Consider the following 15771-nt stretch of genomic DNA (forward strand, 5'->3'; position numbering starts at 1 on the left):
CCCTTTTAAAGACTTGGCAAGTAAACAATGCCTCAGTGTCTCAATTAATTTGGGTCAGTTTTCAGTGAGCATGTTCGCTTGGCCGGGGGGGTGGGGGAAGGCTGGTTGCAAAGGACAATATCATTACCAAGTATTTAAAGAATTAACTTAGCAAAATGCTAACAGAGAGTGAAAGACGTGCTAACTGCAAAGGTTAATCAACAGTTGTGAAATAATGAAATTAATATGTTCTAAAGCAGAGGTGGCTAACCTCTCTCAGGGCTCCATTAAGGGCTGGCTATTCCTCCACCGATCACATGACAAAAACGTGCATACACTCATGGAGGCACACATTCCGCAGATAGGGGACAGATAAACACTTCGCATACAGAGACACAGAGACATTGCTGGGGATAGCAGAGAGACGCAGCAGAGACACTGTCCTGGGGGAAGAAAACCCAGGTTGCACAACTGCAATTTTTGTTTTAAACTATAAAAAAGTTTAGAAGACAAAGATCAGCTATTAAATGTGGTTGTGGGTTTTACTACCGAGCAAGGGATCACAATGAAGAATATGTGTAGACCACCAGATAGAAGGAAGCCCTCGTTCCTATCTGATAAAACCACAATCCAATTAAAAAGACAGGCTGCTTGCTTCCTGCAGAAGGATAATCTTGGCTTCTCTGTATTTAACCAGAGACAAATAGGTGATTAACTGACAATATTCAGATGGTCTGCTGAATGCCAACTCTAGAGCTTTTCTTGCCACAGTTAATAGTAGGCAGTAAATTAAGTTCAGTTCAACATTTCTAAAATAAGGCACACCATGACACTTCTATTTCTGTTACATAGCATCACAGACTGTCCCTCCCCTCCCTGACACACATCTTTTTAAGACAGGAACTTCAATTCTGGCATGCAGATTGCCAATACGGTGCCCAAGGGCACCAGTGTGCTCACCGGTACTTCTTAAGACACTCACAAAAGTCCTAAGTAAATATTGGTTCAAAAAGCCACAAGAAATGCTTTTCCTGCTCAGTTCCTGTTTACACTACCTCAGCCTCTTCTGCATTGAATATGTCCCCTTAAACATACCACATTTTATTGGGTGCCAGGATATTGGATGGCCCACCTTGCCATCCATTATGAACAGCGGAGAGGTGCGAAGAGTTTTTCTCTGTGAGCAGGTGTAACAGTGGCAATATAGATATCCCCCCACCCACCCTCCCGATGCATAGACGGGGCAACAGATGCTCACAGCATACTTTGTCTTTTTCTGCTCTTTTAGGTGTGGCAGTCATTTCGTATTATGCCATTTTAGGACTGGCACCCATTGCACTCTCTCAAAAGTCCACATGTGCCCTCTAGCCCAAAAAGGTTGGCAACCTCTGGCCTACAGCATAAAAAGACAATTCAAGTGAGACAAAAACCAGATTTTTGATTCCTAATCAGCAAAAATAGACAGGCAGTAGGAAGTGTCCATGAATCATGGCTGTGTTACTATTAAGGCTATTCTGCAACACTACAATCCAATTAGATCTTACTCAACAAGCAGCACCTTGATGAGATGGTTATCTGGAATGTCAGTTGATGTTTCACTGGAAAGAACAGGCAGCTTCACTCTTTCCCAAAACAGAGACAAGCTTTCTTGGAGGGAGTTGTATGTGTGAATGATGTACCACTTACAGATTGCATGTGGCACATGTGAACTCACATGCATGCTTCCATCCATTCACAAAGGGACAAGCAGGCTATTATTACACCCATAGTAAAGCTACTCAGCATACTATTGGATCAAATATGTTTAATTAATGCAAGCCTGTAGGGTGAAGAGACACCACATGTAGCTTGTTCTCAGACTTCAAGGTCAGAGAGCGTTAAAATAGAGTATTGTTGTGACACAGCTGTTGTTAAAAGGTCTAAACAGCTGGGAGCCTAGCTTGGATCAGAGAATAATTATAAAACAAAGACACATGATGGTGCAGCTGTTTGAAAACTATGTTATCAGGACTCTGCTGGAAAAGAAAAAGGGCTAGAATAAGAACGCAAAGGGCAGGGAAGAAGCAAAAGTACAGTTGCTATGACTCTCTAACTACACCTTATTCTAGGTCACCAACGACTAATATTAGGTTAATGTTAATTCCTATATCGCACAAAAAAAGCATATGGCCCTAACACAGAAACTTACATGCAAGCAAGTAGTGCCTTCATATTTTGCTTTTACCCTGGAACAAAGTGATGTGTGTGGTGCATTTTAATTTTCAGTGAACTATATATTGGCACCATCCTTCAAGATGCATGCCTAGATACTTCAGCACTGCACCAAACATAATCTTGCCATAAAAAGAACTAACAGTACAAGAGCCTGTTAAGCTCTGAATCTGCCTCATACACATTAACATGGAATACAATCCAGTCATATTCAAAAATAGACCCATAGAAATTAATGACCGTGACTGACTTAGGACCATTAATGTAAATGGGGTTGGTTACCACCCATCGTATTCCAGTAGAATTCTGTGGAGCAGCAAACGGTGAGAAGATAGAAAAAGATGAAATGTTTAGTGCTGCTACTGAGCTTTCACCTAAAGTGAACTTTGACGTGAACCTGGAGATTCTTCCTGAAATAAAAACATGCAAGGAATTTTGAAGAAAGAAAGAAAAAAAGAGTTATGATAAAGACTAATGAATCTTGTCAGAGTTTCCCTCCTTATATTTATGTTATTACAATGACACACTAGATTCTTGGGGACATGGTAGATTTAGATAATAAAGCAAGTGAAGAATAAAATGCTTGATGCAAATGTTTCTAACTTTAGAGGTCTTTGTAACTGTTGTGTAATTAGAGGATCTTAAAAGAAGGGGCACACACACCTACCTGTTCTAGATATAACCATTGATTCGAATAAAGCCACAGCTATTAGCTGCTCACAGTGCAATCCTATGCATGTCTTCCCATTGATTTCAACGGGCCTTACCGTGTGAAAAGGATTGCAGCATCAGCCATTAGTTTCACTACTGATCAATAGCAATATAACCCCTCAACAAGCAACTTATCGATAAGGATTTCATTAGGAAAGAATGAACTGAAGACCAAAAATAGCAACAGCTGAAAGGCATGAAAATAATTTGATTTACTTAGCTTTTATTCATCTCCACGCTTTTTAAAATCCACAAACCAGAAAGAAAACGAAAGGAAATGTATGCATCAGTGGGGCAGTGTCAAAGAAAAATTAGATTTCCATGGTAACAAGCTACAGCCTAGGTAACAAAAATGCCTGCTAACAGTTGTGAGGCAGTTGCCAATATGGATTTTTTAGTATCAGATGGCTCTAAATATAAGCTCTTGCCTACAGCCTTAACGCACAATAGATATCGCTACAAACCTTTTTTTGTGTGTGGAAAAAATAGACTTAGATTTGAAGACCTGTTCCATAGCATGAACCTGGCTAATAAAAAGTTCACTAAATGATAGCACAGATGGCTCACATTTTCATAGCTAGAAGCTGCAGGTTATTGCTCGCTAGCAACACTTATTTTTCACAAAGCAAGTTTCAAGCATTTCACATACTTCACATACATTCGGCAGGTTCACAGGTAACATCAAAATGTAGTATGTCATTTAAAAGGTCAGTCTTGGCTTACACAGTCCCTTGTCCCTTCTCTTTATGCAGTGGCATAGCAACCCCAGTTGGGGAGCCGCCACCATTTTTGAGCTTTTTTTGGAATAAATCACCAAACCTTCCATACCTGATGTTTTGAGGGACGGGCAGTGGCTTTGCCCCCCTGCAGTGCCTGAGACACCCACCAAAGGCCATGTCTCCCTACAGCCCCACCCCCGTGCTGCCCAGCGATCCCCCTGGGCCCCTCCTTTCCTTCACTACTGCTTTATTCATTTAGATAAACTTATTTTCCTCCTATTCAGAACAGTTCACCATTACATCCATCAGACTATGGTTTCTTACTCTGGTTCAGAAGGTCACCATAGTTTACCACTTTATATGTTAGTACGAACTATGTTTGTACTAAATGGGGAAGTAAATAAATGAGAGCCAATTATCCAGGAACTTTACAACAATCCTATGAGGTAGTCCAGTATTATAATTCTTATATTGCTGATGGGTGAGGGCCACAGCTGTGAGATTTAGCAGCTTGTTTAAAGTTTCATAATGAGTTCATAACTGAGGTGAGATTTGAACCAAGGATTTGATGGCTTGCAGCTGCTGCTTTTAGCTATGAGCTTGTAAGAAATCTGGATGTGCCTGTTCAATGTCCATGAATAATAGGTATGGGAAGATTCTCTTTAGGTGTTCTCTTTAGGTGATGGAGGCAAAATAAAACAATCCCAAATTGCTTAAGCCAGCAATTCCTAAAGTAATGGATATATAAACACACAGCACATGTCTTCGTTGGGTTCCTCATACAATGCAGGCACAAGGGACTTCCAATTTTCTACCCAAAGAGATTCTCCCCCGCTTCCCCATGGATGGTTCTTACCAAAGTATTTGTAAACTAGTTACTTTATCTATACAATTGTGGTTGAATGCTAATCAATCATAGGTGAATGAATACTTTGCAAATAAAGCAGTATTCAGCAAAATATAATCTAGTCATGTTTAAGGAGAAATTTCTCACAGGATACTTTGAATTTTTTGCACCCAAGGCAGTAAATATGTATGCAGGTCCTGGTATGCAGATTTCAAATGTTACCTCCTCAGGACATAAAGAGCTATGTACAATGCATCCAACCAATGTATTACTGAGTATTTTAAATATTAACTCACATGTCCTTTTGTAGTTGTGTGTGGAGAGTCAATACTGCAACAGGGTAATCTTAACACCTGCTTCCTAACTTTATGAAGTGAATGCCTACCCATCAGAACAGCACACAACTTTTAAAGTGGAAACGGTATTCTTAAAGCTATAAGCAACCCACATGTGCACACGCACTTCCACACAGAAACTGCTATTTTTACTAAACAGAAAGACAACCCTGGTATACTTGGTTGCTGAAAAAAACATCTCTGAAGCTTTGGTATGCAGCATATTTAAACAGAAGTTTTTCTTTCTTTTCCAAGCACTGCAGAGGCAGGAATTTCAGGTTCAATGCAAAAATGCATTATCCAAAAAATGTCATTTCTGACAATGGTGCATTGAAATGTAATTTTTTTGACTCTATACCACCCATAGTAAATAGTAAGGATACCTTCCCATGCCGCTTTAATTGCTACAAAGCAGATAAGTAGCTAGACTATTCTAATCTATATCTTCAGCAATAAGAAGCTAAATTTTGCAGCAAGTTAGGAAATCCTTATTTCTACTTCTCTGTGATTTCTAGTGAAATCAGTCCTGAATTTCAGGCACATAACAGTAAACATATTTTTAACATTTGTATTTTCAAGGCAAACAATATCATTCAGTGTGAAGCCATGAAAAACGCTGGGAATGAAACTCAGGTGATTACATGGATCGTCATCATTAATAACTGCATCACACTTCAGGGCAATCAATAAATCAAGTCCCCACAATAATAGCTGGTAGCTGCATAATTCCTGGGAAAACAACTATTTCTCAAACTGAACCAAGTCCAAATTTGTACTAGCAACCAGAAGCTGTGAAAGCATCCAAAAACCCAGCCTTACCTGTTTCAATAAGAACTTGTCTTCTGCATTGACTTTGAGAGAAATGGCCAGATGGATGGCAGACAGCACCACACCACTGATGACCGCAGCCCTCATCCTGACTGGCAGCAAGGTGTAGATGCTGTAGATGAAAAAGATAGTCCACCAGATGCCCTCCGAGGCACTTCGGGGCTGCATCAGCAAGCAGCCAACCACTTGAACGGCCAACACCACCAGAATGACAGAGTAGCACATGAGCCACATGTGGTCCTGGTGGAAATCATTGCGATTGCAGATAGCACCCAGAGCCACCATAAGCAGGATGGCCAAGGACAGCACCACCACATAGGGCACCTGGTAGTAGCCGTGAACGGTGTGGAAGAGCAGCATGACCAGGCACACTAAAACCAACACTGCCATCAGCATGGTCAGGCTGCTCTGATTAAGACGGAAAAAGTAGCGCTGGTAGAGGTGCTCCAGTTTCTCCGACTGAAACTTTTTCGACCTGAAGATCTGCAGCAAGCTACCACAGCAGCTGCCCATGGAGAAGACCATCTCAGACCGCCCTTCGCCATCCAGTTCTTCCTCCTCCTCCAACTCATCAATCTTGGCTTTGATCCGCTTCTCCTCTAGCCCCAGTTCCACACAGCGTGGATGCACCTCACCCTGCTCCACACCATAGCGTCTAGGACTCATGGCAAGCGATGGATCTCCTGCACGGCGAGAGTGCTGGCGCTTGTCAACCCCATGATCCTGCCAGGCAGACTTGGACCTGAAGCTCATCATCCTGCAGCCACTCACCCCGTGGTTCCTGCTGCTCGGTGACTCGTAGTCTTCATCACTTCTCCACCTGCTTTCCATACGGGAAGCTTTTTTTACTGAGGCCCTGGTAGAAAGAGGATAGGAATAGCCATTGGCTCTGGAGTCAGCCTCTCCCCAGGCAGAACGATGCTGTTCCGCACCTCCACCCCTGGGCACAGCAGAAGCTGCAAACCCCGGAGGGCTCACACTGTTGGAGCGGGACATGCCCTGCCAAGGCAGAAGAGAAGGGGAGGGATTGTGGGGGCAAGTTATAAAGGAGTAGGAGGGAGAGAAATAAAATCACAAGGAATTCCACTCATAGCAAGGAAGAACCAACACTTCTGAGCAGTTTCTCTCACCCGATGGTGGAAGGTGCAGCAGAGGAAAGACATGTGTGTGTGTGTGTGTGTGTGTGAGTGTGAGTCCTGGCCGAGTCCAAATAAAACAAAGTTCTCAGTGATAAAGGAATTCAAACCCTTAAGGTGACTGGTTCGCCAGCCAGTTGAATTCCCCTTCCCTCCAGAGGCTGCTGGGAATAGAAAAAAAATTTCAACCAGAATTTAAAGAGATCCACTGAGAGCTGGGAGGCAAGTTCCCCTACCTACGGAACTCTGGTGAGGATTCCCACTCTGTCATTTTCACAAGTCCCCAGTGCTTTGGCCATTTGTTGAAACACGACTTCCATGCATAGAAAAGCAAATGTGATGGAGGCAGCTGGGGTTTTGTTTTCTCCCGCACCTTAAGCAAAGACCACCTTCCAGTCGAAATGCATCATCAGGGAAAAAGCCACCACGATAATTCCTCTCTCAGTGTGAGGTCAAGGCGATCCTGCCGCCGCAAAAGGGACCTGCTGGTCAGAAAGGTCCTAAAGAGGCTGCATATTTCAGTCGCTGATAACGCTCTCCAGGAAGCGGAGCAAAACGACCCAGTACCGTCATTCTTAATTTTGCCCCGCGGGCAACTGCTTATTTGTTGGTCATCTAGAGAGGTGGTGCAGAGGGCAGCCACAGCAGCAGCGCTGGAGGCGTTGGGAAGCCGGCTGGGTCATTGTTTGATCCCTCCTATTTAAGGAAGGTGGCCCTACAAATTGGCTTGGAGAACCACAAGCAAGCAAGCCTCCCAGACACCCCTCTTTCCCGGCTCTTCCTTCTCAAGGCGAACACGACATTGCTGCAATGGGGAAGGAGTGGCATACAGCAGAAGCCCTCGAAGCCTTGAGTTAAATGTATTTATTGCAAGCTCTCGACTCAAATCGGAGACTGGAGTGCCGGAGGCATCATCCTTTTCCCTGCTCGAATGAACCAAATGGGTGGGATTGCTGAGGCTGCTGGGACGGCAGTGCTGCTTGCCCTTGGGATGGCACATGGGAGGGGGGGAATGTATAAAAATAAACAAGATCTACGGGGTGATTCAAATCAAGGACGGCGGGGAAGAGGTGGGGGAGGGGAAGAAGAGGCGCAGGTGGGTGATCAGAAGAGGAGAGATTCCTGCGTCTATATCATCTCTCCAGCGAACAGATCCATGGAGTCCTCCGCCAAAAAGCCGACGTTGCACTGCTGCCTCAATGCGAGGATGCGCTGTCTCCACTGCAGGGGCTAGCAACAAGCAGCACGGCTCGCTCTCGCCGAAACAGCGATGCAAAATACAAAAACAAAGCGGGGTGGGGGGAACCCCACAGCACCACACAAATTTTTCCACAACGAGGGGAGGGGATGGAAAAAGACCCGCCGAGGCTGACTCCGTACTGCTTATGCACACTCCACCAGCCGCCGCCACCACCTCCTCCTCCTGCTGCTGCTTCTACTGGCTCTCAATGTATCGGCGTGCGGTGTGGAGGGCTAGGGAGGGGGCAGCCTTCTGTCCCCCTTGCAGCCAGCCAGAAGAGTGGTCCTCAGCTCATTGCAAAGAGAAACGGCACCTCCCGCGAAGAGCCGCCGCCGCCTCGGCCTCTCCTAGCAGATAACAGGACCGGCTCCCCTCAGCGAAGCTGCAGCGGCGGCGGCTGCCTCACCCGGCCCGGCCCGGCGCGCGCTCGCTCCCTCACACGCTCCTCTTTGCAGGAGAGAGGCAACCCGCCCCTTTCAAAACCAGGCTTTGTACGGCCCCTCTTCCACAGAAGCTACTGGCCGGCATGGCTCCGCCTCACGCTCGGCCCGATTGGCTGGCGACCAGCCGCCGCTTTCCGCTAACAGCGCGGGCTCCGGGGAGCTGGGCGGCCGAATCGGCTTCCCTTCCAATAGGTTGCCCAGTTAGGAGGGAGGAGGGCGGGGAATGTTGGAAGCCGCGGCTGCAGCTGGCATCTGCAAAAAAAATCAGAGTCAGATAAATAATTAAAGAATGGCCGCCTCCCGCGCGCGCGAGGAGCTGGGATGGGGGGGAGGGGCCCTCCTCTGGTGTAGTTTTAACTCCTTCGGGGGCGTTGACGCTTAGCCTGATCTAGAGGAAAGCGTCCTCATCACAGCAGGGCGGAATAGGAATCACCCGCCTAAGGACTGTTTCTACGCTGATTGTATTATTTCTGTGCTTGTAAGCACAGCTAGAATACCCACCTAGACTGAATGAGGAGCAACCTGCGTGGAGAAACATACGAAGTTCCCTTTTACTGAGTCAGACCACTAGCCCAGTATTGCCTACTCTGACTGCCAGCTGCGGTTCTTGGGCATTTTGGTGCTACCTCGTGGTTTTGTTTTTTTTAGCTGGAGAGCCAGAGGAGTTGTTTGTTCTGGTCAAACTTCAAATCTCTTTCAAGATTTGGCCAGTCCCATATAGAGACAGGGAAATAAATTTGCATCAAGCATCCCCAGCATCATCTACCATTTAGCTTTGTTTATTATTATTATTATTATTATTATTATTATTATTATTATTATTATTGCTAACTGCTACCCCAATATCCAAGTGGTGTGAATCCAGGGGTTTCAGGCACTTACCCAGGGTTCCTATTTCCTTTTGGAAATGAGGCACAGCTGAGACTGGGGTGTCTCTATGATGTATGTTTTATTTACACATACTGTATATACAACCTGAGCCTACCATGGAGGGGCTCACAGCATTCACACCCTAAGAGAGTCCTGCTTATTCCATAGCCCCCACAGCTTTGGATTCAAGTGACACCAGCCATGGCTCGCCTTCTCTGCTTCCAACTTTCTTCCCAGCCAACTGTAATCCTAAAACTCAACCCTGCTCTGTCTCTGCAAACTCTTTCCCAGATGAAAGAGTGGCTCATACCCATCTACTGTCAGGCCCCGAGTCTTTGCTTTGTGAATTGCCCATTCTCTCAGGCAATTTCCTGAACACAGGAAAGTGATTTGGCCTGTATTTTAACAATTTGGTAAATCCAGCGTCTGACCACAAGTTTTAACACTCTAACATTGGATAAATTCTAACACCAAGACTCAAGAATTTAGAACTTGGCACCCACAAATCCTGGCACCCACAACTCATAATAATAATAAGAAGAAGAAGAAGAAGAGTTACAACATTTAGGGCATGTGGATAAATTATTTGGATAGGATTGTCTGCTTATGTTTTGTGCTTTGAAAAAATATTTCAGTGAGCTCTGTTGATGTCAGAGTATACCGTTACCGTATTTTTCGCTCTATAAGACGCACCAGACCACAAGACGCACCTAGTTTTTGGAGGAGGAAAGAAAAAAAATATATTCTGAATCTCAGAAGCCAGAACAGCAAGAGGGATCGCTGCACAGTGAAAACAGCAATCCCTCTTGCTGTTCTGGCTTCTGTGATAGCTGCACAGCCTGCATTCGCTCCATAAGACGCACACACATTTCCCCTTACTTTTTAGGAGGGAAAAAGTGAGTCTTATAGAGCAAAAAATATGGTTATTATCAAAGTTTGAGGCCTTGGGCTTATGCTCCCATTTAAGGTCTGTTTAGCGGAACCTGCTTGGTGAAAGAAAAATACGATGATTGCTTTTAATATTTTTAGACAAGGCTTGGATAAGATAAATTAATTCTGATTTGTCTGGGAGACAACACACTCTGAATGGTTGGAGGTTCTGGACAGTTAACTGTCAATCAGATGATTTTCAGTGAGGAATGTCAATTGCGAAAGGCAGTGTGGGAAGACAGCTGAAGAGGGAAGTGAGAGGCAGAGAAAACTGAAGTGAACGTGGATTATGGAGGCCTGAGTTTTAAGCTATTTATCACAAGTGTTTAGGCTAAAATGCAGCCTTGTATATACAGGTCCTATCTGAAGATGACACAAGTGTTGTTATTTTTTAAAGTCAGCAAAACTGTCCAAGCTCCCAGGAGTAAAAATGGATGAGATTTTGGGTCAGTCAGAAGTGGATTATATCAAGTAGCTGGACCAGTGTGTGAGGGAATTTAGCTTGGGAGGTTTAGGGAATTTGGCCTGAGGTAAAAGCCACTTAGATGGTATAGTCAGCTACATTTAAAAACATTAAAGACTCCAATGTAAATATCAGTATTCTCTTCTGTACATAATTTCCCTTAAATAATTATGCTTAATCTTTCATCCTTTCTCCAATGTTTGTGCCTATCACACATCTGGACCTATTATACCAAACTGCAAGGCTTTAAAGGTATTCTAAGAGAATGGTGGCAATGGAAATGGGTCACATTGTCACTGAGGAAGGCAAGGAGTTTCATAGCAAAAAAAAATGATACAGTAAACTGAGAAGTGTCAGCTAATAAGGAATGCCATCATCCTAATTAGTAGTATTGTCAGCATTCTGATAAATAGCATTTTCTTTACCTGCCCCTTTCCACAAAAGTTAACCAAACACCTGGAAGAGATAAGAGTAGTGAAGTGTTAAAAGTGTCAGACTAGGAATGATGAAATCCAGGTTAAAATCCAGGCCAGTGTAGGAATCTACCTGCTCCCCCTTTCCCTCCCACCTTCTGCATGGCTGCAGATGTAGCAGAGGCCCCACCACTCCATTCCACATAGTGACAGTGGTTAGGATTGCATCCTAAGACATTACTGCAGCACCTAGAAGAGGATATACATTTTGCAAAGTAAAACCGCAGTAAATGTGGCTTTAGCTATTTGTCTCTTTTATTTATACTAATTAAGTTCTTGCATCAGCTGTTTAAGCATACATGGAATGTTCTCATGTTTATATTAATATCTTTAACATGCTGACCAATTAAAATATGACCAATTAATCAGGCAGCAATTTTATAATGTATTATATTTTACTACTTTTAAAAATTACATTTCACAAGAGAAAATGACTTTTCCAAGACAATGCCTCCTACAACACATGCATGAATCACCTAAAAAGCAAAGAAAATGTACTTTCTGCTTCAGAACGGTTGTCTTATCTGCAAATTTAATTGACAGAGTAGTGGGGGAACAGGACGGGAATGGGAAGAAACAAAAGTATAGGATCTGAAGGTGTGCAGTGAGTCATGGGGCAGAAAAAAAGAGAGCAATGATATATTTCCTTTTTTCTTCCACCCCCTTCTCCAGGTCTTTCTTTTTACAATTTCCTATCATTGGAAATGAGTTGTTAGGGTTTTTTTCATTTTTATATATAAAACAGATTATAAACTGCCTCTCACATAAATATCAGGGTGGTGTATAACAAAATTTCCAGAAGCATAAAATCCCATAAAAATACAGAATAATTGCAAGAATCACTGGCTCATCTTAAAAAGTTTAAACCACTGAATATGCCTGTTAACACAAACAAAAAATCTTATAGAGATTGGCAGAGAAGATACTTGCCAAATCTGTCATGGAAAAGCATTTCACAGCATGGGAGAATGGGCAATCTTGGCCCGATCTGCCCCTGGCACACACTCTTTTTGTCTCTAGCCATGTTGCAGCAGTTGAAGGGAAGGAATATACTACCAACATTTGGGAGTGAACAGTTGGTCAGGTGTAACTGAGTCTGCCTCGTCTACATGAAAAATGTAAGAGTCTCTATCTGTGTAATATTTATGATGATTCTAGAAGATTATATTCATGGAAAATGCATGCAGCTTGTTGTTGTTTTTTCCTGACATCACAGAACCCAGTCTAGTGTACTTGTGGTTCTCAAGTGGCCTCTCATTCAGGCATGGATGAAAACCAGACCAGCTAGGCTTTGGCAACGTGGTAGCCTCATGCATGTGCAGACCATACCCAGATTTTTGCAGCTGATTCCTTTTTGCTGCGTAAGAAGTGGCAACCCTTCTTAAGGGTGGACATCCCCCAATTTTAAGAATTTGACTATATCATGGGAACAATCATTGTCAGAAAAGAGGAAGTGGCAACAGTTAGGGGTTGTGGAGATACAGAACACTTAATAAAACATCACATGCAAGATAAACCACCTACCAAAAACCAAACAGACCTTAAGGAGCTTCCACACCAGCAGAGACTGCAGATGAATAAGTTTTTTTATACTAAAAGATAGTCCACGGTAGGGTGAAAACTGGGTTAAATGGCAAAAAAGTATAGGCTGCTCATTTGATAATAGTAATCATGTGGATACTGTACAAAACCTCCATTCATGAGTAGCACCAAGTCCCCAATAAACTGCTGTGTAGAAGTGCCTTATTTTTATCTAAGCATTTTGGCACATAGAGCTTTTATTTGGAGGCTAAAAGAAGCCACTTCTACAAATAAGCAGAATCATCACCATCGTACACCAAGAAGGGCTCATGGTAAACATCCTAGCTTCAGTTTGCTTACTAGGATGAATAATTTCTATTACAAACTATAAGGCCTTTGAAGTATTGGTTTCAACATTTCACATGAGGACCCCACAATTGACAAAATGACATAAATACTCTGCCTTTAATGGATATAGAAAATTATTACCATACCACATTTTTAGTCTGAGTATTCAGAATATTTTAGACTACAGTGCTTAAATATCAACTGTCAGTACTCTATGTGTAAGAAGACACAACTAATTTATTTCATAATGCAATAGTTGGGGGGAGGAGAGGTTGCACAAATACAATATACATAGAAACCATTTCTCTACATATAAGGTAGGAATATCTTTTAAACATGCATAAAAAGTTCTCTCAGAGCCCCCAGTAATATTAAATTTCAAAACACGTGAAAACATGTACATTGTAAATTACTTATAAAATAACAATAGTATTTTTCACAACATAGAAAAAGTACAAAAGATTACATTTTATCAAATTCCATGACAATGCATAAAAACCCAGTAATGTATCAATGAATTATCTGAAACTTAACAATAACTTTGTAAACTGACCCACACAAATGCCAACCTCTTTTGTGAAATGAAATTATTTAATAGAACTATGTGTCATATGTGCAATTTATTTTGCAACAGGATTTCTCAATAAATTTTTATCTTGTGGTAAGGAATACTGTAGTCTCTTCAAATGTAATTCCAGACTTTGAAGGAACTAAAAGTTAACACATAAAAGCTACTAGATACCTTGTTTAAGTAGATATTATGTACATCACACAGACCACCGTGGTGTGAGCAAATATGCTGTGGTTTTGCCATACATGCATAAGAGAAATTTATAACCACAATGTGAGGATTTTTCTATGCTATATAAAAAAGGCTGACACCCCCTCCACACACAGCTCCATGAACAACTTGGTAAAGTACATCTGAAAATATATACTTCAAAGTTAAGTGTTCATTTCTAATCAAAGGGGGGCAGGGAATTTTGAACTTGCATTATGAACGAAGTAATAAGTGTATTAAAATGTCAATACTTCTGTCCTAATTCACATTCTAAAGATTGTCTTTACAGGAATTAAGAATAAGGCAAGTAATCTTAATAGTTACATTGTCAACTCAAATAAACATTATGCAGACTTTCAAACTAGAGACAAAACTCACTTTAGGGACTGTTCATGTTATGTTTCCTTTCTTTTTTAAAGGGAGCTTATTTACAGAAGTGGATCTATTAATTACCATGGATTTTTATCTTCAGAGAAACATACAGTACATGGAATACAGATAACCTAAATAAGCCATTTGTAAGGTAGTCTCAGAATCACACTGATCATGCCCTAGGCACTCTACAACGATATGACATGCCTATAGAGACCTAAGTCCACCAGCTTGCCTTTTCAATCAATGAGCTGGGGAACAATCCACGTGCACCCACGAGTTATCATTGTTTGCTCAGCCTGATTGAGAGGCTGTAGTGCAACAGCAGCAATTTCAGTCTTCTATTTTGTTTACTACACTGCTCTACCTTCTGTGATAGTCTAAGGCACTGGAAAACTATTTTTGACTTAGCACGTAAATAATTCAAGTCCTGGTAACAAGTCTGAGTTGGAAACCTAAGTACACCTTGTAGTCATTAACAAATGTTTTCCTCCTTAACCCTTTCACAAAAGGTTTATTAATTTTCTCCCCTTGCTGCTTCCCCCTGCCTCCTCATCCAATCTGTGAAAAAACTGGTAACTGCATATTTTCATCCTAAAGTGGAAAGGGAAATTGAGGGGAGCAATTCTTAGTCGCAAAATAGTCTGCAAGGCATAGGTTAAATGCTGTCTTCCCGCATACCATTCCCCTGTTCCAATTGCCTCCTGAGGATGCTTTTAATTAAAAATACTCATCAGAACATTACATGCATTTTGAGAAGGCAGCTTTAGAATAAAGTAGGAGTAATTTGCTGATTCTTCAGTAACATTCTGTAAAAACTCAGCTACAAACCATATCAGCTGGCAGCATCTATCCCTGAATTACTGGAACACATGTGCAACAACCCAGGCAGGTGGACCTGGTGCACAGAAACTGCAAATGCCACCTCATAAACAGTAGAGGTCTAATAATTCTACTCTTCAATTTATTGGTCTCATCTTAGAGATCCCACTTCCTTTTTAGTACTGCTTCTGGTTAATTTTCATATTTGACTGCTGGTACAAGTTTTCCATTGATTAGTCATTTGTTTTCCATTTAACTGGCTGGGTATACCCCCTTTTTCCTATTCATCTATTTGTGCCAGGATTGAAAAGTCTGTGAGAATAGTCCAGTGAGAAGCCCAACCAATAGATGTCAGAAAATGAGTGTTGCAATTCCTTCCCCTTATGCAGAGGAGCTTTCCACAGCAGTACCTTGAGGAAGTGAGTTTGACAGCTAACGGTAAGAACTGGAGGACTGTATAATATGTACTCCACAAACTGGAGGACTGTATAATATGTACTCCACAAATAAACTTCTAATTTGAAATTGATTGTCCACCATTTTAGAGTGAGCTTGACACGACCAATTCTACCTCAGAACTCTCTCTGCCACAGTGCCAGTTCTGAATGTAGCAGTATGGAAAGAGTATGGCTTAAATATCCCATCCTGAGTCAGTGAAGCAGTCGGCAGCAGTAACTGGGCTTCGCCCACAACATAGTTTCAAAAGGGGCATGTCTGATCGTTTTAGCAGCAACTAGTTGTT

The 15771-nt window shown here is 42.4% G+C and overlaps 1 protein-coding gene and 1 long non-coding RNA gene across 7 annotated transcripts in view; one reads left to right on the forward strand and one right to left on the reverse strand.

Moving 5' to 3' along the window:
- The window catches only part of ADCY5 (adenylate cyclase 5), a 190674-nt gene extending 182180 nt beyond the window's left edge, over window positions 1–8494 (reverse strand). For 2 of the 6 annotated variants that reach the window (XM_081005709.1, XM_081005708.1), the window contains exon 1: window positions 5622–8494. In XM_081005709.1, coding sequence (XP_080861835.1) covers window positions 5622–6626 — 1005 coding nt within the window. In that variant the 5' untranslated portion in view covers window positions 6627–8494. The remainder of the gene's footprint in view (window positions 1–5621) is intronic. The other 4 variants (XM_081005712.1, XM_081005710.1, XM_081005713.1 and 1 more) reach the window with 4 other exon arrangements.
- Window positions 8495–10266: 1772 nt separating this feature from the next.
- On the forward strand, window positions 10267–14361 carry LOC308479497. The gene is made up of 2 exons (XR_013987714.1): window positions 10267–10525; window positions 12402–14361. It is a non-coding gene; the product is annotated as an uncharacterized lncRNA (long non-coding RNA).
- The last annotated feature ends 1410 nt before the right edge of the window (window positions 14362–15771 follow it).

The sequence above is a fragment of the Podarcis pityusensis genome (genome assembly GCF_964106645.2).
Source record: "Podarcis pityusensis genome assembly, chromosome: 1".
Classification (NCBI taxonomy): Eukaryota; Metazoa; Chordata; class Lepidosauria; order Squamata; family Lacertidae; genus Podarcis; species Podarcis pityusensis.